Source organism: Maniola jurtina, chromosome 15, assembly GCF_905333055.1.
Source record: "Maniola jurtina chromosome 15, ilManJurt1.1, whole genome shotgun sequence".
In the NCBI taxonomy this organism is placed as follows: Eukaryota; Metazoa; Arthropoda; class Insecta; order Lepidoptera; family Nymphalidae; genus Maniola; species Maniola jurtina.
Genome location: NC_060043.1, coordinates 12,686,634 through 12,711,225, shown reverse-complemented (window position 1 = coordinate 12,711,225; position 24,592 = coordinate 12,686,634). Strand labels below are relative to the sequence as shown.

Sequence of the window (24,592 nt, the reverse complement as noted above, 5' to 3'; positions counted from 1 at the left end):
AGGCCTCTAGAAATTGTTCATAAAATATTAATTCCAATTAAATAAATTTTCATTATATCGCTGTTTTGTGGACGCTACCGCTCGTAGAGGCGGCGTAGCGCGTAGCCGGCGTGCAAGTTTGATGAGAGTCGTAGCGGACACATGTTGGCTTATTTGTTCAACTTCCATACATAATTTACACTCAGTCTTATTACGAAAGAAATAAAGCCTATATTACTAGAACGAAACCACAGCAATGACTACGAATTTACGGGTGCTTTCACACATATTCGGGTCAGTAATAATCGGCATAAATCGAATATAATAATGTGGGGACCGAATGTCGTTCGGATTAATAGAATCTGCCCCAAAGATAATAAAATGAAGATGGTAAAATATGTCAATATCTGAAACTCATTCTCGAAGAATCTAAGACTAAATTGATAGATCAAAATGGATAGGGAGCAATGTTTTTACATTGCTTTTTATCGTTTGCTTCCGAAGCGCAGCGTTGGAAGTCATCGAGGGGGACTTCAACGATATCAATCGAGTCACAGGGAGCCACTGGATTCAGGCATAGGTATATTTCTTGGGTCACATGACGAAATAATTGCTTGTAACGTGTGAATGACAGTTGAGATATATTCAAAAAGTTATAACGCATCCTTTTCAATTTATGACATCATAGAAAGGATCTCGTAAGAAACTGCGTTAGACTTCTCGACACAAATTGCATTTCGCACTTGGTTTCAATTTCAATATCATAAAGACTCCGTCTAATACCGGCTTCCCAGGTGCATGTTAAGTCAGACGGACGCACCATGGGAAGAGTATCGTATGAGTAGCGCATCGTCGTAGTCCGAGCCTTGTGCGTGGTGCGGGGCTGTCTGTGGTCAACTGTGCGTGTTAATCCGCAGAATCGTGCCTTGTGAGGGGCCAGTATTACGTACAAGTGTGGAAGTACCCATTGTGTACACCTTCGAAAGTAATTCACAAGGCGTACGAAATAAAGTTTGCGTTACAATAACACTGCTACAAGTAATACAAGCTAACATCTGTAACCGTTCCGTGCCAGAATTAAGACGTTTACTCACGTAGTTCATAACTCTTCTCAAATAAGAGCTATATTTCAATAACAAGGCCTACGTTTTACCCATTTCGTGTAGCATAAAAATGTTTATGGAAATGACTTCTATTATGAATGGGATAAAGCTCATAGTCCTACAGATTTATTGGATCGGTTTTGCTGGGAACAAATCTAGGTCTAGGGCTGAGGGCATAAGGATTAATTTGCTATTTACCGCGATTTGACCCTGTTCGCCTTTTCTTGGGCTTCTGTGAAATTACTGTAACACGTGGTTATGAGCGAGAGATTGGAAAATGAGTTACAATTATTTTTTGTTACTTACTTGTTACTTTAACACCTGGTAATTATTGTTAGCGTTCCGCACTGAAATGTTAAAATGAAACATTTAAGTAGGTACGTAATCACCTCGGCTAACGAGGTATGTCTGTTTGTCACAGTCGTTTCGTTAATTTTAGGGGTTTTTAAAATTCAAGACTTCTTTCATTTATTTTATGAGTGAACATGAACAAGCATAATACTTTTCTAGTGATAAATTTTCTTGGAGAGTCAAGCATAAAACTACAACTGGAAACTTAATTAAGATCTTGATTAAGAAATCATTTTTTTCTTGTTCCAGGAAACCCAAACTAGGATAACCCCTAACAGTGTAGCACTAGTTCCCTCGGTCGCCATGCCTCGGTCGGCGTAGAGGCCACAGGACCGGCACGCTGGCGGGGTACACGCGGCACGTGTACGCGGGCGGCGCCGGCGCGTACCATGCGCGCGCGTCCGCCGTACCGCTCAACGCAAGTAAGTACCTACCTTATCTTGATAACCACCGATCTTCATGCGTACAGTGCCCGGCAAACAACTTGAGTATTGATACGATTGGCTCGCGAATGGCGGGTGCACGCCATTGGTTGGTTAGTAGGCGGGAGTGGACGCGATTGGTTGATACGTCGACTTTCGCTTTCCGGATTTTCTGGCACTACGCTGATTCAGGTCCAAGTTGCTTGCTGGGCATTATACTAGCGGTGCAAGTATGTTTTGTTATCTACATTGTTAAGTTACATTTTTATTCCGATTGCCGTGAATAACCTGGGGCCATGGAGTCTTAGTGCTAAAAAAATTACGAGATATTTCACCGTGGTTAATATAGCCTCATTTGTTGAAAGAAGGACTGGCTTAATACATATTTGCGTTAAGGATTGCGCGAAAATTCAGCCAGTATTTTTGGCACTATTCCTGTTCGCTATTTTTTGAGAAAAAGGAACCTAGCTATATCACTCTCTAGGTCTTTCATTATATCTATGCAAAACAGCGATATAAAGTCTGTGATGAAAAAAAAAACACATCGACTCTTTCGCGGCACACACTTTCACAAAAAAACGCACTTTCACATATTTATAAGTAATACAAGTAAGGTTATTGATTTTTCTACCTCGAATTTACTGTACTTCAGTAGGTAAGTATATCACACTATCACACTTAATATTATAAAGGAGAAAGTTTGTATGTGTGTGTGTGTGTTTGTGTGTATGTTTGTTACTCCTTCACGCAAAAACTACTGGACAGATTGGGCTGAAATTTGCAATGGAGATAGATTATACTCTGAATTAGCACATAGGCTATTTATCCCGGAAAATCAAAGAGTTCCCACGGGAATTTTAAAAACCTACATCCACGCGAACGAAGTCGCGGGCATCAGCTAGTAATTATTATAATTAACACAGATTCCTGGGTCAACAGCATGTAGCGACAGTTACTTTAATGGTAATGTCGAGTTTACAATCCAGGGCCCCAAGTCTACTATTGCAATTGTGTTTCAGTTGTCTATCAATGACATCTTAATTGTTACTTTTAGCAATTTTGGTAGTCTACTAATTCAATGGCGTCACAATTGTTTTCCGATGGCGTGCCACTGACACTTCAATGACACAATTGTAAATAATTGGTAGTCCCGTACTTAATGACAAGTCAATGATCGAATTTAAGCGTAGTCTGCTAATAGTTTGACAGTTGCAATGACCATTGGATCGCCATTGAACTATCATTGATGCGCCATTGTGCTGTCATTGCTTTTATGCCAGTGTTTGTTTGGTTTTACAAGGGTTTTACATCATATTTAGCAATAGTTTGGGTACTTAGTTGTAAAGTTATCTTTCTACGTTGTAAGGTGAACACCTAGGCATAATGTCTAGAATAAGATGGAATATTTTGGAATTGGCCAACGCGGTTGATACTCAACAACGCTATCGTTCGGACCAAAGCACGTGCCTCCACTCATGCCTGTGGAAGCTCTTCTTCTGCAACGGGCATGTGATTTAATTTTTGTTTATTAATTCTTAAAAAAAAAAAACTAATTCCCACAAATATGTTTATTCATTTAACATAAAAAAGAGTAAAATATCCTTAATATATAAGAGTAATAATATTATGAATTAAACAACATTATTGTATATTTTAGGATGAACACAATTCAAGGGCCGAGTTGGAAAGTGCTATTGAAGTACAGCATTCACAAAGCCATCGAGTTAACCAAGGTCTGCTTGAAGGTAGGGTGCTGCAGCAGGCTCTCATCAACAGGCTGTGGAGAAATGCATGAAGTTAATAATAAATAATTGAAATAAATGATTTTGAATTTTGACTAGACTTTGATTAGATTTTTAAAGAAAAAATAATATTTCTTTCCTATAATCCGCATAACTGTTTAGTGATTATAGTGAAACATAAGAATATTATTTTTTCTTTAAATACCATGGAATTCCACAATGTAATGTCTGTTTCTATTCAATATTTGATTAGATTAATATTGGAAACTCCAAGCATAGTAATTGATAATAATAATAATTTGCTGATCTGACACCATTACCAGAGTATTTTCCATTTAATTTCTTTGAACAGACACTAAATTGTACATTGAATGTAGTCATCAGATTCTGATCCTGATAGCTGTTTTGTGCGACATTTCTGAAAACAAACTACTGTTTATTCAATATAATATAATGACCTAAATTGTTTTTAAATATTAAATGAATAAAAAGGCAACCTTTTTCGAGGGAAATGCAACTCCTGCTCCCCCTGCTGTCCTGCTAAATGCAGCAGCAAACTTCTCAATTGCTGCAGCCAGCCTAGCAGCAGATTGGTTTTGGTTTGTTGCAGTCCCCAGTCTGACAATTGCTGCATCCAAGTTTTCTGTCGCCTGGGCTTGAGCCAAAATTGCGTCTGCATTTTAGCCTCGATCTGGTCAAGCCTGGCCTGCGAACACCGCTTAGCCAGGCTTTGCCCCGTCACGGGTGCGGTTGCAGGTTGCAGTCACCGGGATGGCTCTCCAAGTAGTGTAGCAGTGACGAAATCTGCTCCACTACTACCATTTTCGCAGTTCCTTATAATATTCACACTTCAAAGATTTAAATATTCTGTCTACCTAGGTAGGTATTCGCAAGTCGCCTCAAAAATCAAACAAAATTCAAATTGCTTGTTGTTTATTTTAGTGGCTTGCTTATTGCAAGAACTATCAAATGACATTGACATTTAATGTCAATTCGACAGTTACAGATGAAATATAATTATTTTTGACATTTTATTTTTTAGATCGCACTTAAAATTTATCTTTTTGGTTTTTTATGATCATATTACTTAAGGCTTAATCTTTAAAACACAAATAGATAACATTTATAATCGAATCTAGCTTAAATAAACGTTTTTAATATGTATTATTTTTTTTGGACTCATTTCGGCAAAAGCTTTTTGAGCAAATGGCAATACCAACTACAATGCAACTACAATCCAATTATAAGACCATCGGTCGCCCATTGTGAATTTAGTAGACTACGAAATTATGAACCAATGGTAATTGAATTAAAATTGCATTGTAGTTCAATGACAAATCATGTAAAATAGCAGACTTGGGGCCCAGGTTTACACTAATCCCATCACAATTGCTTGTCTACTTGTACTTGAATCGCAATATAACACTATAGAGCGTAATAACAATTACCAGTAGATTTGCTAGACGGCTGTGTCAAGCAGCAGGCTATAGTTTGATAGAGGGGGTTTAAAGGCAATTTTAGTAGTATTTTCTTATTTTTAACCCCCGACCCAAAAGGAGGGATGTTATAAGTTTGACGTGGTTATCTGTCTGTGGCATCGTAGCTCCTAAACTGATGAACTGATTTTAATTTTTTTTTTGAAAGGTGGCTTGATCGAGAGTGTTCTTAGCTATAATCCAAGAAAATTGGTTCAGCCGTTTGAAAGTTATCAGCTCTTTTCTAGTTACTGTAACCTTCACTTGTCGGGGGTGTTATACATTTTTAATTTACACTTGTAACTTTACAAAACGGTCAGAACGTTTCTGTTTTTCATCATCATTAATCTAGTGTCAGCCCACTACTGGACACGGATCTCTTTTAATGAGAAAGGTTAAGGCCGTAGTCCACCATGCTAGACAAAAGTCGATTGGCAGTAATCACCTTAGAGAACAATATGGAACAGGCACGCAGGTTTTTTCACGATGTTTTCCTTTACCGTTAGCATGTTATATTTAATTGCTAACGATCATAACTCCTAAAGGAACTCAAGAAGCCGATGGCCATTATAGGTTATCACATTTTTAATTCCCGAATTCCACTTTTTTTTGTTTTTGCTACGAACAGACCAGAGGTAATTTAGATATTATGTTCCTCCCAGTTGTTCCTCCCAGGAATAATTATTATTATCAATCCTGAGACCTTCCACTTATAAGATCAAAGCGCGGCTCACAAAGATCTGCCGACTGCACCAGAGAGGTCATCAAAAATTCTAGAGTAAAAATAATCAAAGAGGGAGTAACAAAATTGCGGGACTCAGAGTTCGTTGAAGAAAACACATCAGAGTCCGTTGACGATTTGAGTCGAATATTTCGTAGCATTTCTCAAAGCGCTTCCAACTTCTGAAGGCGATTGTAAACTTTTACAATAAAACGCATCGCGCCGTGATTCGTATACGATTCGAAAAGTTATAGTTTGTCCTGGACCCTTAGAACGAGTTCAAACATTTCGGTAACGTATTTCGAGTTTGATAACTGTAAAGTCAGAGTGAAAAGGATCGAAAAGGTTTTTTGGGTTCCATACCCGAAGGCTGTCAACGGAACCCTATTTGTACTAAGCCTCCGTTGTCCGTCCGTTCGTTTGTCCGCCCGTGTGTCTGTCTGTCAACGGGCTGTATCTAATGAATCGCAATAGGTAGAGACTATAGCCTAAACCTTTCTCTATGTGAAAAACGCTTTACTTGTACACCTACATTCTAAAAAAGATTTTGATTTATTTTTATGCAAAATAGCTTTTGATTTACTTATCGTGCAAAAGGTCGGAAAAATCGAGTACGGAATTTTTTTTATTCAAATTCAAAATATTTTTATTCAATTAGACTTTTATGTTGTTTTATGTTTTTAAGTTCTTTTGAATCGTCAAAAGAATGCCTTTCCTACCGAGAAGAACCAGCAAGATATTCGTCCATTATGTCAGTCAACCATTAGCACCTTGTCATATTAACCTGTCGAAACATTAACCCATAACTTTGAATGACTTTGTCAATGGTTCTATGTAAACATGATTATTGACTTTGGGTGAAGGTACACAAATAATATTAGTTCGCGGAAGTGGTTTATGAACTTGATCGCTTATTCACTAGTTTGAACCATGAATAATTAGTATTTGGCAAAATGGTTTTAGAGCCGTGTTAGACGTTATGACGTCCGTCTCCTAGCCGAAAGTTAGGGTGTTCGATCCCGGGCACGCACCTCTAACTGATAAAAAACTGCATAAAAAACTGATCACCTTTCAGATAAGTTCGCATCTTGATGAAAATGTACAAAAAATGCGCAAACCTAGCATAATAGCAGCTATACTCTAGTACCTACCTATGTTAACTGCTGCCCATCATCAAGAAAGAATTTTGACACCCCTAAGGGAGTTAAATCATGGATGAAGATTTGTATGAAAATCCGTCATCTTTCAAGTTACATCCATGAAAATTGATATTTGTGGTTAAAGAATTGATTCTCAAAAGAAATTATACAAACACTTAATGAGAAATTACAGTAACAAACTTAAGAGAGTTCTCTCCGTCACTCGTTTCATACAATCGTAGTTCCAATTTCATTTGAATATTAAGCAACCAAAGTCCATGAAATTTTGCAGACATATTCTAGAAACTAATATCTATGTCTGTGGTTTTCCAGATTTCTCTTAAAATATTCGGTTTCAAAGTTACGCGGTCTTAAAAATTTGCATACAAATCTTTGAGCCCCTGTAATTTTAAAACTACATATTTTTAGAAAAATCTAAAACACCACAAACACAGATATTAGTTTCTAGACTATGTCTGCAAAATTTCATGGACTTTGGTTGCTTAATATTCAAATGAAATTGGAACTACGATTGTATGAAACGAGTGACGGAGAGAGACCTGTTAAGCAAATTTTATCTTTCGGCACAGCGGTATTTAGGCTGACAGTTAAAAGTGATGAAATACATGTTTCTGGAGTTTTGAAAATTCTAGCCCTTACTGATTTTCATAAATTCCACTCGAGCGCAAGTCTAGTATAGTAAGTAATAACTGCTGTTCTATAATATCATGTAATCTACTGAAGTATCTGTACGAGAATGTGCATAAAACAATAGGTTGCGAAGTCGGAATGCAATATTGCGTGGTGTTCAATATCGCCGCGCCGCGATGCCAGTTTGCGGCCGAGAGCGTCTCAGCTCCGCTACTAACAGGGAAATGGATACATACATTACTGTTCCGGGAATCGAAGAAGTTGCTATAAAATACTGCACATTTTAGGCAACACATATGCATTAACTGCCTCGTTGGTCTAGTTAGTAGTGGTTATCATGTTCGACTGCAAATGACGAGATCTTGACAGATACTTTTTTAACCCCCGACCCAAAAAGAGGGTTTGACGTGTGTATCTGTCTGTGGTATCGTAGCTCCTAAACTAATGAATCGATTTTAACTTAGTTTTTTTTTGTTTGAAAGGTGGCTTGGCTTGATCGAGTGTTCTTAGCTATAATCCAAGAAAATCGGTTCAGCCCATTGGTTTAGCCGTTTGAAAGTTATCAGCTCTTTTCTAGTTATTGTAACCTTCACTTGTCGCGAGTGATATAAATTTTAATTTATTTAATTTGTTGATGTTACATTTGAAAATCAGATTTTCCAGAAAATCAACCTCAGAAAATTTGGGCCGGCTCAAGTATAGTCAATAACTGTACCTATTTAGTTTTTATAAAACTCAATTGCACTAACAATGAGGTAGTTAGGTAGCAGTCTAGACGGAATATAGCCCATTGGCTTACATAACGGCGCACAGATCAGGGAGGGCACAGTAATGAGTTGCCGACTTTAATGGCCGTGCCTCGACAACCTCCTTCCTACTCACGGAATTGGGGAGCGACTCTACTATTTATTGAGTTTAGGGAGAGTAGTTTTATTGCTTTACAGAATTGTCGTATCGTGGACGTCCACTGCTGGACATACGAGTAGATCTTTTCGCTTGTATGGACTTCCACATGGCGAGGTCTTCCGCCGTCTAAGTGCAACGCATGGACGTAGAAATATTTTCTAACTCCATAATCCAGCGGTTCTCTGTAACTTGTTCGATTTCGATTGAAGTTTTTTATAGGATTTATACCCTTGTATTGGTTTACTCGACAGACAGACGGATAGATGGACAGACGGACAAATGGACAGACAGACAACAAAGTGATCCTATTGAGGGTTCCTTTTTTCCTTCCTTTTGAGATACGGTCCCTAAAATATTATTAAAAAAAATTGGTTGTCTGTAAAGTCGGTTTACTGACGATAGTTGCACGTGACAACAAAGGCCGATTGTGCTTCTTTGTCGCTCGTTCCGCACTCTCGCTTGCGCTTCAAACCTACATGGAACGCCTCAGAGCGAGGTAACGCCGCATGAGTCACGTTTTTTCGTGCGTGCAGCCGGCTCTATCGAATTATTAGACGTTGTCACGTCAAAAAAATAGATAGTTTTGTTTCAGTACCTATAATACTCGTTCAGTACCTGTAATATTCGTAAAATAAAGACGTTGTTGGCGATACGAAATATATTTCGCAAGTGAGTATGGTCGGAATGCGCTGATATGAGTCGCTCGTATATCACGGAAGAATGAAATGCAGACACCTCTCGTGTTCACGTAGTTGATTCCAGAGCTTGTTTGTACTGGAGCTAATTTATCAAACAACATATTGTACAAGCGTTGTTTTGTTTAAAATGATGTTTCAATTTAATCCAACGATATGTATCCTAACAATATTATAAACGCGAAAGTTTGTATGTATGTACGGATGTGTGGATGTTACTCTTTCACGGATAAACTACTGGGCCCCAAGTCTGCTATTTTACATGATTTGTCATTGAACTACAATGCAATTTTAATTCAATTACCATTGGTTCATAATTTCGTAGTCTACTAAATTCACAATGGCCGACCGATGGTCTTGTAATTGGATTGCAGTTGCATTGTAGTTGGTATTGCCATTTGCTCAAAAAGCGTTTGCCAAAATGAGTCCAAAAAAAATAATACATATTAAAAACGTTTATTTAAGCTAGATTCGATTATAAATGTTATCTATTTGTGTTTTAAAGATTAAGCCTTAAGTAAAATGATCATAATAAGCCAAAAAGATAAATTTTAAGTGCGATCTAAAAAATAAAATGTCAAAAATAATTATATTTCATCTGTAACTGTCGAATTGACATTAAATGTCAATGTCATTTGATAGTTCTGCAATTTGAATTTTGATTTTTGATTTTTGAGGCGACTTGCGAATACCTACCTAGGTAGACAGAATATTTAAATCTGTGAAGTGTGAATATTATAAGGAACTGCGAAAATGGTAGTAGTGGAGCAGATTTCGTCGCTGCTAGACTATTTGGAGAGCCATTCCTGTCACTGCAACCGCACCAGTGACGGGGCAAAGCCTGGCTAAGGCGTTCGCAGGCCAGGCTTGAGCAGATATCGAGGCCAAAATGCAGACGCATTTTGGCTCAAGCCCAGGTGACGGAGAACTTGGCTGCAGCAATTGTCAGACTGGGGACTGCAACAAACCAAGCTGCTGCTAGGCTGGCTGCAGCAATTGAAAAGTTTGCTGCTGTATTTAGCAGGACAGCAGGAGGAGCAGGAGATGCAACGAGTGTTGCATTCCCCTCGAAAAAGGTTGCCTTTTTATTCATTTAATATTTAAAAACAATTTAGTCATTATATTAAATTGAATAAACAGTAGTTTATTGTTTTCAGAGATGTCGCACAAAACAGCTATCAGGATCAGAATCTGATGACTACATTCAAGGTACAATTTAGTGTCTGTTCAAAGAAATTAAATGGAAAATACTCTGGTAATGGTGTCAGATCAGCAAATTATTATCAATTACTATGCTTGGAGTTTCCAATATTAATCTAATCAAATATTGAATAGAAACAGACATTACATTGTGGAATTCCATGTTATTTAAAGAAAAATTAATATTCCTATGTGGCGCTATAATCGCTAAACAGTTATGCGGATTATAGGAAAGAAATATTATTTTTTCTTTAAAAATCTAATCAAAGTCTAGTCAAAATTCAAAATCATTTATTTCAATTATTTATTATTAACTTCATGTATTTCTCCACAGCCTGTTGATGAGAGCCTGCTGCAGCACCCTACCTTCAAGCAGACCTTGGTTGACTCCATGGCTTTGTGAATGCTGTGCTTCAATAGCACTTTCCAACTCGGCCCTTGAATTGTTTTCATCCTAAAATATACAATAATGTTGTTTATTTCATAATAATATTACTCTTATATTAAGGATGTTTTACTCTTTTTTATGTTAAATGAATAAACATATTTGTGGAAATTTGTATTTTTTTTTAAGAATAAACAAAAATTAAATCACATGCCTGTTGCAGACGAAGAGCTTCCACAGGCATGAGTGGAGGCACGTGTGTTGGTCTTGTTTGCAATACTGTGCAAAATATAACATGCATTTACAATCTTGCCTGTGGTGATTGGACTGTAATGCAAAGCATGTGCTCTGAGCAAACATCTGAAAAAAAAAATTTACAACTAAATACCCAAACTATTGCTTAAACATGATGAAAAACCCTTGTAAAACCAAACAAACACTGGCTTAAAAGCAATGACAGCACAATGGCGCATCAATGATAGTTCAATGGCGATCCAATGGTCATTGCAACTGTCAAACTATTAGCAGACTACGCTTAAATTCGATCATTGACTTGTCATTAAGTACGGGACTACCAATTATTTACAATTGTGTCATTGAAGTGTCAGTGGCACGCCATCGGAAAACAATTGTGACGCCATTGAATTAGTAGACTACCAAAATTGCTAAAAGTAACAATTAAGATGTCATTGATAGACAACTGAAACACAATTGCAATAGTAGACTTGGGGCCCTGGACAGCAATGGCTGAAAGGAATGGAGATAGATTATACTCTGAACTAACACATATTTTTATCCCCAAAAATCAACGAATTCCTATGGGATTAAAAACCTATATATCCACGGGAACGAAGTCGCGGGCATCAAGCTAGTGTACTTTATATGTTACTAATGCAGAAGTGCGTCTTATGGAAGCAATAAGCAATAATGTTCAATCAATATAAACACAATATTAGGATAAAAGCCGATTCACACCAATTGCGTACACGTGACACGTGCGTAGTGACGCGCGTAAACCCCTTACCCACCGGGTTACGCATACGTCCACACTTTACGCAAGCGGTGTGACATGTTTCATATATTACAACTCAATTGTACGCGCTACGTCTATGCTTACGCAGCCTGTGTGAACTAGCTATTATATCAATGCATGAGTCCTGGTCACAACGGGACTGCAGTGCTGTGAGAGATGAAGTTCGAGCTGTCACGGGCAATTTCGAACTACCCGCTTTTTACAGAAAAAATAGTGAACAAAAAACCAAGGTTTGTTCGTGATTAAGAGATAAACTGTCGGCTTCCATCGTTTTTCGATAACGATAATAACTTTAAAGTTTTATGATCTGGCACTGTGACAAAATTTAAAATGTATAATTTTTGTCGTTCATTGAGTGTTACTAAAATTGACAGACTAACTCAAATTTAATAGTTTAGGTGTAAGGAAAAGTAGGTTTTGTGTTTTTAAGGCTCGAAGGGTGCCAAGCGACGGACCTGTCCGTCCGTCTATCTGTCTATCTGCAGCGGGTTGTACTGTAATAGATAGAGAGCTTGGACGATAGAGAGTTGAAATTTTCACAGACTGTGTATTTCTATTGCCGCTATAACAGCAAATATTAAAGAATTCATAATAAGTAATTTTCTTAGATTTTTGGTCGGTGTACGTCCGCCAATTTTCCTTCTTACACATATTTAGATAAGATGAATATACTCGTAGTATTTCATTCTAAAAGCTTTTTAATTGGAATAGTTGGCAAAAAGTTCACATCAAGGCGCAGACGTTTGTTCTTGGACAGGTGTACTTTTTCTTAAACTATGTACCTCCTTACGAGTAAGTGCTTAGTGCATCAGTTATTGAGTTTTTATTGATTTTTCACCATTTCGCGAAGGATGCAAGAGACAAAGCATCGTAGGTAATACGTGTATATACAAGTGTAAATTAAAAATTTACCCCCGACAAGTGAAGGTTACAGCAATAACTAGAAAAGAGACGATTTTCTTGGATTATAGCTAAGAACACTCTCGATCAAGCCACCTTTCAAACAAAAAAAAAAACTAAATTAAAATCGGTTCATTAGTTTAGAAGCTACGATGCCACAGACAGATACACAGATACACACGTCAAACTTATAACAACCTCTCTTTTTGTGTCGGGGGTTAAAAAGGAAAAGCTGAAGGAAAAGCACGGATAAAGTTGCGGGAATAAGTCCAAATACGCATTAAATGTGGACTAATGTGGGCATAAAGTCCACATTAGTCTGTGGTCTAGGTACACAAGTCGCAGACAAAAAATAATTAAATAATAATACCTAATAAGTTTCCATTTTTCAGGAAGTTTTTATTTCCAAGTTTTAAGTTACGTTCGTTCGTAAGAGTAATGGTTTTTTCCGCTTATATGGAGTTTGAAGGAAAGAGCGTTTTGTTTATGCCCATCTCCGTTGAAGCTCGGAGTTTTCATTAAAGAAAATTAGTTAGCGGGCGTTAGCATAAATTTGCATGAACTCCGAAGTGCCCCACCTGGCCAAATATTAAGTTATTAAATAATACCCACCGACCTCACCTTGAATAATGCTTGCTTCCCACGGTACGCAATATTGCGAACTGACAGAATGACAACGAAGCTCAACCAGTCGATTACGGGAAAGCTGCATCAATTACTGCAACAATCTCAATTGTTGTGACTTGTGATTGGCTCAATTTATGGTATTTTTGCGGCAACAATGTATTTTAGCCAATAACGAGAAAGTCGACCAATGAGCGGTGGTTTTTAGCACATCGCACGTACAGAAAATAATTCGAAAGAACATATCTCTAGCATCCAACGCAACGTAAATTAAATACTAATGTTATGGAAATAAGTCTATTATTGCCGTGTTGAAGGCGGACTATGACTCAAACTCTTCTAATTCTGAGAGGAAACCAGTGCTCAGTAGTGAGCTGACAGTCGGTTGATCATGATGAAGTCTAATGGATCACCGCCCATCGGCGTGGTGACAATCAAAACTTATTCTCTTATTCTGATTTCTATACTTGCTACGGTACCTCACTTCCCCGGTGAAAATGTAGCCTACCCTAAGCGCTGACAGGAAAGTATAACAAAGTCATGAATTAGTTATGGATTTGTCATGGAACTCGGTTAGAAAGAATAAACAGTATAAATAAATGAATGCGAACGTGCCCCAATGCTCCTTCATTCTTATTGCATAAATAACTCATTGAACAAAATATTTAATTTGAGGATTTGAGGAATGGGAATAAGTTTCCTTTGACAATTCTAAATTCTAATAAGGTTAAGATTTTTTCCTCCCTTTCTATCTGTGATAAGTCCTTGGACTATTATCAGATTTGGGGTTCTTAAATGTTTATTATTTAGGCTTTGCACATCCAACAATGTGACATCCCTCGAAGTTGAAGATAATAAAATTGTGAGATAGGCGGAGTTTGTTGCGGACTTTTACTCACATCAAGGTTGTCTAAAGAAATGATTTGGAGAATATCTTCTTCAAACTTGAGTCAACAATTTTAATAAGGGTACCTTCAAGTCAAGAGTGAATAGGCATTTTCTAGGCGAGCGCGCTCCACCTTAGGCTGCATCATCACTTGTCAGCAAGTCAGCGCTAGTCTATAAATTAAAAAATATCATGTGGACAGTAATAAAATTGCAAAGATCACAACAAAATCACAGGTTCTACTTATGTTATTAGGGCGACAGGGGCTGATGTTATACAGACAGCAGCGACACTCCCGCGGTGTAATTTATGGTCCAAGCATGTCGCACTTACAATACCTAAAGGCGGATCAAAAAAAGGTTCCTTTTCAATCCGCGCAGGCCAAGCTTTTCTTGGCCCATGATTGATGGCTACACCATTTTTATTCAGGCCAATAATGTTATCATTTTATCAAGGTTTTAAGTCCTTTCTATCTGTCCGCGGGTCACAGGTCTCAAGCTCGTAGACGAAATGAAAAAAATAAAATGTGTTTCATGAACAAATAATTAGTATTTTTAATTTTCAAAGTAAGACAACTATACCAAGTCGGGTATCATATGAAACGGCTTTACCTGTACATTCTAAAACAGATTTTTATTTATTTTTATTGCTAATAGTTTTTGATTTATCATGCAAAATGTTGGAAAAAATACCCAAGTACGGAACTCTCGGTGGGCGAGTATGACTCGCAGTTGGCCGGTTTTTTATATTCCGCCATACTAATGTGCTCCAGCGTAAGGATAGCAAATTTAGGGTAGGGGTTGGTAGATACCCCACGACGTGGACAAGACAGTGGCGTGAGGAAGTCCCTACAAGAGACCATGTATGTAATAAATGATGAAAGATTCTTTCACAATAGATACAGGGCGAATTTAAATAAGCTATTTTTGACCAAAGAAAAGCAAAAACTACTTTAAAAACAGTCACCAACTAATTTTATTAGCCACGGAATCGTTATAGGGAATTCACACGAACGCGGTAGTCTGTCCAAAAGGTCGTTAGTCGCATGCACCGAGGCGGAATAATTGAATTACAGCACGGTTATGGCACGGATGTGACAGTTATGCAACGTGCACGCTAATATGGCCCTTGTGGACTCGAGGGGTTATCTTACTCGGTGTACTCAGTTGGGTTAATAAATACCCAACTACTTTGCATAAGGCTCTGGCGGGAATATTTTTGAAGAACTCTTCTAAGCTTATTATAATTCTTATTCAGTCTGAAATGCATTCAAAATAACATCAAGGATTTGACTAAACAGGTGTGGAAAAGATCCTTCTGTCAAAATAAGACTAGCTCGTTTGATCTCATCAACTCTCCCGAGGGTTACTGGTAGAGATAAGCGGTTCCCTGTCCACTTTTTCTTTCTTTTCCTTTTTATTGTTACAACTATCTGGTACAAAAAAAAAACAAATGATAAGTATGTAGCACTAGCGACTCCGGCTTCACAAGTAAGTATAGCTTATTTCTTACAATTTTCGTAGGGATCTCAAATTTTTGAAAATAAAATTTAGCCTGTGTCACTCAGGAATAATGTAGCTTTTTACTGGTGAATGAATTTTCAAAATAAGTTTATTAGTTTTAGAGTTTACCCCCTGCAACTACCTTTACCACTATAATACCTATATTAGTATAGATTTTAATTGTTTAAAAGGCACATAATTCTCCAAAAGGTTACGTGGCCAGAATCGGACCTGGACCCCCTCTCCGATTCAATAAGGTCAGAGTCTGAATCACTAGACTACAGATCACTTAGATCATCATCATCATCATCAACCGATAGATGTCCACTGCTGGACATAGGTCCACACGCCACGGTCTGAATCCAGCGACTCCTTGCGACTTGTTAAATTAATTTGTTTGATGTTGTCTGTCGACTGATTTTTGAGCAATTTTTTTGCCCTGTTTTGCTACTATTGCCAATTGGTAGATGCATTGGGCGGTTCAAAAGTACCTGTAAAAGTTCAATTGAAATTGAATAAAAAATATTGTCATTTATTTATTCAGCTACGTAACCCGTGAGTTACGTCGGTTACTCTGGTTCTCCTAAGGATCTTCTCATTGTTGATTTGATCATGTAGAGAAACTCTTAGCATAGCTCTCTCCACTTACCCAGATAATCAGTTTACTTGGATAGGTAGGAATTACCTGGTATTTAATTTATCTCCAACAATTTTAGAGACAAAAAAGAACGGAGTAGGTATAACAATAAAGTGTACAAATTGTAAGATGTTAGCCTCCGGGCCGGCAATCGCTCGGCCCTTATGAATGTTTTCCAGGCACGTCTCCCAGGAACGAAGGTGTTTTAGCCTGTACAGTGTGCTAGTGCCTAGTATCAATACAATAAATACCTAGCTATTTTTTTTATAAAGTGTACACCTAGGTACGTACTACGTGTTGATTTTACAGGATGCCGAGTACAACAGTTTGTAAATATAATGGTAAATATAACATTTTTGTTATTGATGTTTAGTGTTTGTGTGTTGCTGAGTTCTACACAAAATATTTTTTGGAGATAGAAAAAACTCTATTTAATTTTATTATTAATTTTATTTTTTAGATATTTTTTTTAATTTTACAACAAAGTCCTGACTTAAGTTGTGACGTTTTTAAGTTTATTAAAAATCATATTGGATTTTCTCTAATTCCATTCGTAGTGGGGTCTATGTTACGTAAGCAGAATACCTACATTTAGGTACCTAAATGTAACGTTGATAGAATATGTCGCTGAGTCAGTTTATCCTTTTATAAAAACAATTATGTAAAGAGTAGGTTTTGACCGTGATTTCCGACATCCGCGTTATATAATTTATAGCACTCGAGGATCATTATCCTCGAGTTCTATAAATTATATAACGCGGATAACTACATTTAGTTAGGGGATCAAGGCGATCAGTTAAAGAATTTTCCGAATAGGATTATTACTTCAGTCCAGAGATTGCCCCTTACATACAAACTCACAAACTAATTAAGTACTATGATCTCAGTACAGTATTCGTATAGATTATCTTAATTTATGTTATCAAAAGCTGTGATTGCCTAGTGGTTAGAATGTCCGCCTCCTAATCGGAGGTCGGGGGTTCGATCCCGGGCACGCACCACTAACTTTTCAGTTATGTTCGTTTTAAGCAATTAAATATCACTTGCTTTAACGGTGAAGGAAAACATCGGAAGGAAACCTGCATGCCTGAGAGTTCTCCATGTTCTCAGAGGTGTGTGAAGTCTGCCAATCCGCATTGGGCCAGCGTGGAAGACTATGGCCTAAACCCTTCTCATTCTGAGAGGAGACCCGTATTCAGTAGTGGGGCGGAAATGGGTTGATCGTGAAGTTATCAATAAAATATTATTATAGGCATCTAAAACATCCCTTCCTCTCTTACCAGTTAAGTATTTACCACATACGGAAAAAGCAATTTATAAACATACAGAAGAGATTGCGAGTCAAATACACGACTCCACGCTTGTCGCTAGGGGTGGAGGTAAAAATAGCCCCCCTCCCCCCTAACCCCCGCGATGATCCGTGAAATTATGTACATATTCACCTATTTCCCACTATTCATCACGGTGAATGGCGGGCCTCGGGAAATGGCCCTGTCACGAATTCTTTGCCAGTAAACATTAAAAGACAAACATGAAAGCTGGTCAAGTGCGTGTCGGAAACTCGGAATAAGGTGCCGTAGCCATGGTAGGATTGCTAAAAATTTACACACACAGACAGACACAATTTCACACAGACAGACGGACAGATAGTTTTAAGAACGAAAGTCGAAACTACTCCTACTCCTTCGTTACTTAATTACCTGGTAGGTACTACTCCTAATTGAAATGAAATTACTTAAGCTAATTTTTTTTAGGTAATTAGGATTATCTACATCGATGGGTGTTACTACTTTATCCTAAACTAATTATTATTTTTATGAAAGTGATTGCTAAAATAGAGACAATAGGTAATTAGTGGTCGGTACAAGACCTGCCTATTTCTAAAAACACTAGGATACCTCCGTACTTATTTTTTAACCCCCGACCCAAAAAGAGGGGAGTTTGACGTGTGTACCTGTGTATCTGTCTGTGGCATCGTAGCTCCTAAACTAATGAACCGATTTTAATTTAGTTTTTTTTGTTTGAAAGGTGGCTTGATCGAGAGTGTTCTTAGTATAACCCAAGAAAATCGGTTCAGCCATTTGAAAGTTATAAGCTCTTTTCTAGTTATTGTAGCCTTCACTTGTCGAGGGTGTTATAAATTTTTAATTTACACCCAAGAATTTACACTTGTTAGAATAGCAACTAACAGCTAGTTTAGTTCCTATAAGTTATCAAGTGTTCCATAAATTCCCTACAGTATTTTCATGAGATAAGAGCAAGCTATGGATAAAAGCAATACTAAATTATATTATTCTCCTTCTGGTTCAGTCGGATAAAAAATACACGAGCGTCCTCTATAATTATACTAGTCGAAGAATCAGATATTATTATTCAATTCCACGATTATAATCCTATTATAATTCGTAACAGTGCCATCTATTTATCGCGGTATCAAACTATTATTAAAACTTCTTTACCGACGCAGCTGGTTCTGCGCATGCGTAGTGTTCGAGGCCACGGTCACAAATTGAACACATCTGCGATAAAATTACACACACTAACATAGTCGGCCATAGCTGTCAAACGTGCGCCGCTTGTCATAATGTATTTTGAAGATTTTATTTGCTAATTACGGTGTTAGCACTAAGATTTATGTGAAAAAGTGTGATAAATGTGAGTACTGTTATATTTACCTTGTGTTTATGTGAATGTTTTCATTCTTTGTTGTCATACATAATTTTGAATAACCTTCGAAACTGCTCGTTTATGTGAAGGTTTTAAGTGTGGGTGTTTTTATTGTTATCATTGCTCCGTAATATTTTATTGAGTGTTTAATTAAAGAGTGATTAAGATAACAATGGTTGAGAGATATTTTTATCTCTTGATACTTGTTTTGTTCTCGCGTCAAGACGAATATGAATGAAATTTTTGCAACCATTAACAACATCCGATATGGTCTAGTGGCTAGGATACCTGGCTCTCACCCAGGAGGCTCGGGTTCGATTCCCGGTATCGGAATTCAATTTTTTTTTGTTTTTTAAAATTTTTATACTTATTTTCTTTTTTCTTGCAGATTCCAAAAAAAAACAAACAAAATGAATGTCAAAGCAGCGTTAGCCATTGGAATGGTTTTTGTGGGATGTTGTTCCAACGTAGTATTTTTAGAATACGTTGTCAAGGAAGATCCTGGCGCAGGAAACTTAGCGACGTTCTTACAATTCCTATTCATAGCCACAGTAGGATTTTGCACAGTTGGCAAATTCGGGACAGCAAGACGGAATATACCATTCAAACAATACCTTTTGCTAGTTGGATTCTTTTGGACGAGCAGCGTTGCAAATAACTATGCATTTGACTTCAATATATCCATGCCTTTACATATGATATTTCGGGCCGGTTCATTGATGGCTAATATGGCGATGGGTGTATGGATTTTGAAGAAACGGTATCCTGCTATAAAATACTTATCAATTTTCATGATATCTGCTGGTATCGCGATTTGTACTATACAGTCTAGTGGCGATGTTAAAGCTCCCAGAGATACGCATGAAGATGCAACAGAAGAAGAAAGATTGAAGTTTATTGACTGGTTATGGTGGTGTTTAGGTATCGCTATACTGACTTTTGCATTATTCGTGTCAGCTCGTATGGGGATATTCCAAGAATCTTTATACTCTAAATACGGGAAACATCCGTGGGAAGCTTTGTTTTACACACATTTGTTACCTTTAGTTTTCTGGTTACCAACAACTCCGAATATATTGAACCATGTTAAAATTGCGTTTGACACCCCTATAGTAGATTTCCTAGGATTTGCGCTACCAAGACAGGTTGTTTGGTTGATTTTATATGTTTGCACACAAGGCTTGTGTATCAGCGCTGTGTATGTTTTAACTACCGAATGCGCATCTTTGGTGGTGACCCTGACTGTTACCCTTAGGAAATTTGTATCCCTACTTTTTTCTATACTTTACTTCAGAAATCCTTTCACTGTAGGTCATTGGCTAGGAACCCTCTTAGTATTTCTCGGAACGATGATATTTACGGAGTTATTACAGAAAACTGTTAACTTATTAATACCCAAAGATAAGAAGAAAGTACAATAAGTTATGTTTTATTGTGACCTAGTTAAATGTGATAGTTTAATGAGTGTGTATTTTGAAAAGGTTTTTGATAAATGATTGTGACCTTCTCAATTTGTCCCATATCCTATAATTTGTATATTATAGTAGCTGTAAATGACAGTGACTTTATTTAAGTCAACAAACAAAGACGTTTTTTATCGTAATAATTTTTATTAATTTGAAAAAATGAAATTTTTTTTTTTTTAAATATTTTATAATATTGACGGTTTTTATGTCATAATTATGTTAAAATGTATAGTAATATAGTTATTTTAAATCGGTACCTACTTACTTACCATTTTAATTTAATAGATATTCGCACCTTATATTTTTTTATTTACATGATTCGCTACTTTTTATCTTGATAAACTGTACGTAAATAATTATATGCTACCAAGAGATTATAAAGTGTTGTGGCACATGACTTGCATAATAGTATTACGAAGTCCTATTGAGCGTAGCATTACAATTCAAAGTAGGTACTTACAACTTAGATACTTACCTACTTTTTTTTGTCTAAAGTTAATTTTTTAGTTAAGATTTCCTTATCTAAACAAGTTTCATTAAAACTATTGAATTATCGATACTATGCAAAAAAAATTGTTTACGAATTTTAATTTATTGATTGCCAATTTCTTAATCGTTAAAAAACTTTAATAGCGAAATAAATATAATTAGGTATACTTATATTATAATTGAAGTTTATATCTGGCAATTGAAAAATCAACCCATAGCACAACATGAATATATCTGCCAATGAAAAGACGATAAGTAATTATTTTAATAAAGTGGAGAAAAAAATACAATATTATAATCTATAACAATAAACAACGTAGGTATGGTGTGGTTTTGACATGGTTAGGTTATAAGAACATTTATTTATGTCACTAATAATGTAAATATTAAGTATATTGTCGTATATTGTATGGTCATAAATAATATACTGATCTACATAATAATAATCTTAATAATAAAATTCTTCTAAAAAACACAAAAAGTCAAATTACTCGAAAATGGTTGACATTTGCCTAGGGGTCATTAGGGGTCATTTGGTTGCAAATTACTTCGCCTACACCCCCTTAACAGATTGCCGACATATTACCAGTAACCCTGTATATTATGTAAGTTAAGGCCTAGAAAGAATATTTAAGTTTAGTTTAACATAAAGCTTCTTAACTTTAGTTAAATAAACTTAAAATTGTCATTTACATAAGTATATTATTATTTGGAATTGTTACCGAAATATTTTCACAATTTTAATCGGCATTATTTTAATTCTCTCAAAAATTGTAATTTATTTTAATGAATATGACGCAATTGTATCTGTAATATGTCGATAAGTTACTTAGCAACGTTGTAATTTGTCAAAAATAGTAACTATATATTACTATTTAATAGATTATATTCTATAGATTAATAAAAATAGTTAATGGGGTTTTGGACAAGATATTAAACCATTGTTTTTTGGTAACTCATTGACAGATTACAGATAGAATTAATTATTATAATTTCTGCCGTAAATTAAATTTAAATAGTCTATGATAGTAATTTTATTTATGAAAAAGACATCAAAATAGCGGATGAACCGAGATTTAGAATAAATTATACTAATAAAATAGGCGCCTAAAACTAATTTATTACAAATGCAATGTTAAAATCATCCGTCCTTTTTTGCAAAAAGCGATGTACCTACGCATTTTCATTAGTTTTGTCAAGGTGGATTAGACCAATCGAGCGGATTCTTACTGTTTTCCATTTTGACATATTCTCTTTAGATAAAATAGAGTTTAGTCTGACTTCGTCTGCGATGGCGTTTGCTGGCGCGCGTGCTGTGCTTGTTTGGAGTGTTTTTTTTTTGTTAAGAGTGGCTGGTTTTTGTGTTAATTGGTGTTTTTTGGTGGTGGAACTGACTGGGAAGCGCTCTAAAGGGGCGCCGCGCGTATGTCGGCGGGCGCCGGCGCAGACGGAGTCCATACTTGTATACATTCAATAACTTGAAAATATCACAAACTTGACATTGGCTAATCAGAGTAAAGCCAGATTTAAAGAAAGAGTTTAGTCTCTTTTTTTGTTTATCATTATCAAAGGGAATAAGAGAGAGACAGAGTTGGGGTACATAAGCATTCGCTCGTTTGAGTCGTTCGGTCTAAATCCATCTTTAATTAAAAGTTAGCTCATTTATCGTAAGGATTTGAAATAATGTTATTTTAATTAGAATTATTGCAATTGTTTTTGTTATTGATGCATTTTTTTTATCTTACCAATGTACCTATGCTAAGAAAAATTAATTACGAGGCAAGGAACGTGTATTATTATTTATCTGACAATATTTAATATTATTATTAATCATTATTTTAATGGTGTACTTTTATAATTTAGTGAAATGTTATTTTATATTTATAACTACGTAATTCTGACGCTGTGAATACAAACAAATAAATTAATATTCTTCGGAAATATGTGTTGTTATTTTATAATTTTATTTATTTACTAAGTATTCAGTACCTATCAATTTAATTCCACTGAATGAAATTATGGCTTTCAATCATAATAACAATCACCATCGCCGGCCTAGTGGTGTGCACAGGATTTAGAGTTAGGGTAGGCAGTCAATATAATATAAGTACAAGCTTACTGTCTGGCAACTAATATTGAAAATCAGCAATGAACTATCACAACTAGGGTAAGCAGTGCTTTTATGCCTCTATGATCTGCACGCCACTGCCTGCTAAGGGTCTCCTCTCGGATGAAAAGGGCTTAGGGAGTCCACTACGCTGGTCACAGTGCTCTTTCCAGTGCGAGGTCGCTATTGTGCCTTGGGACCCCAAAGTCTATCGGTTCTTCGAACTATGCGCCCTGCCCATTGCCACTTTAGCTTTGCATCCGTTCTATAAATCAACACCTAGGTCCTAAATATTACAAGTGTAAATAAAAAATTTATAACACCCCCGACAAGTGAAGGTTATAGTAACTAGAAAAGAGCTGATAACTTCCATACGGTTGAACCGATTTTCTTGGGTTATGGCTAAGAACACTCTCAATCAAGCCACCTTTCAAACAAAAAAAAAACTAAATTAAAATCGGTTCATTACTTTAGGAGCTACGATGCCACAGACCGATACACAGATACACACGTCAAACTTATAACATCCCTCCTTTTGGGTCAGGGGTTAAAAAGCTTTAATATACTGTCGAAGTCGCGGGCTAACTAATAACATAATTCCATATTTCGCCTCCATCTTTGCCAGTTATAAACAAAACAAGCTCCCAAAAGATCCTGGGAACCCAATTACTTGTATTTACATTATCGTAACTCGAGAGAAAATTGCCTATTTAATATGGAGGTAGGCTATATCTTCGCCATATCGGTTATAATATCAAGGACGTTAGTTTTTATGAGAAAATCGTAATGGGGCCGAAAAAAGTGGTCCTTTTATTTGATGACAAGTTGTATTGCAACTGAATATTGGTCTAAACTAACTAACTAACTATAGTATATCGCTTGATCGTAATCTAAATACATATATATAGAAAAAAAAGTGACTGAGTAACTGATTTATCAACGCACAGCTCAAACCACTGGACGGATCGGGCTGGGCAATTATGACGTAGACATCCGCTAAGGAAGGATTTTTTAAATTCTATCCCTAAGGGGGATAGCCGGACTTCGTCTGCGATGGCGTTTGCTGGCGCGCGTGCTGTGCTTGTTTGGAGTGTTTTTTTTGTTAAGAGTAGCTGGTTTTTGTGTTAGTTGGTGTTTTTTGGTGGTGGAACTGACTGGGAAGCGCTCTAAAGGGGCGCCGCGCGTATGTCGGCGGGCGCCGGCGCAGACGGAGTCCATACCTGTATAAATTCAATAACTTGAAAATATCACAAACTTGACATTGGCTAATCAGAGTAAAGCCAGATTTAAAGAAAAAAAAAAAAAAGGGGGATAGCCCTAAAATAGGGATTGTGTGCTACCAAATAAAGGAGCCAGGACAGCTCACCACATAAGAGTTGAAGCTCTGACCAATGAACGGGGTCTTGTGACCTCGCATTGTTCTTCCGAGTTCAGGATGGCCGATAGGAGTTACTGGAGTACATTCGAATTTTGACGTGACAACGTCTTATAATTCAATAGAGCCGGCTGCAC

The 24,592-nt window shown here is 36.7% G+C and overlaps 2 protein-coding genes and 1 non-coding gene across 3 annotated transcripts in view; all 3 read left to right on the top strand.

The window, feature by feature from the left end:
- The first annotated feature begins 1,728 nt into the window (after window positions 1-1,728).
- LOC123872737 (calmodulin-binding transcription activator 2) overlaps window positions 1,729-24,592 on the top strand; it is a 181,580-nt gene continuing 158,716 nt past the window's right edge. The window contains exon 1 of the mRNA XM_045917250.1: window positions 1,729-1,855. The gene's annotated coding sequence lies outside the window, so the exon portion shown is untranslated. The remainder of the gene's footprint in view (window positions 1,856-24,592) is intronic.
- LOC123872752 (UDP-xylose and UDP-N-acetylglucosamine transporter) lies at window positions 18,871-20,514 on the top strand. Its single transcript, XM_045917268.1, has 2 exons — window positions 18,871-19,006; window positions 19,407-20,514. Exon 2 carries the CDS (start codon window positions 19,429-19,431, stop codon window positions 20,437-20,439), a length of 1,011 nt encoding a protein of 336 aa, XP_045773224.1. The 5' UTR covers window positions 18,871-19,006; window positions 19,407-19,428; the 3' UTR covers window positions 20,440-20,514.
- Window positions 19,280-19,351, top strand: Trnae-cuc. The gene has a single exon. It is a non-coding gene; the product is annotated as a tRNA-Glu (tRNA).

Excerpts from the sequence above, each read along its gene's own strand:
- LOC123872752 (XM_045917268.1), top strand. The coding sequence starts at position 19,429 with ATGAATGTCAAAGCAGCGTTAGCCATTGGAATGGTTTTTGTGGGATGT.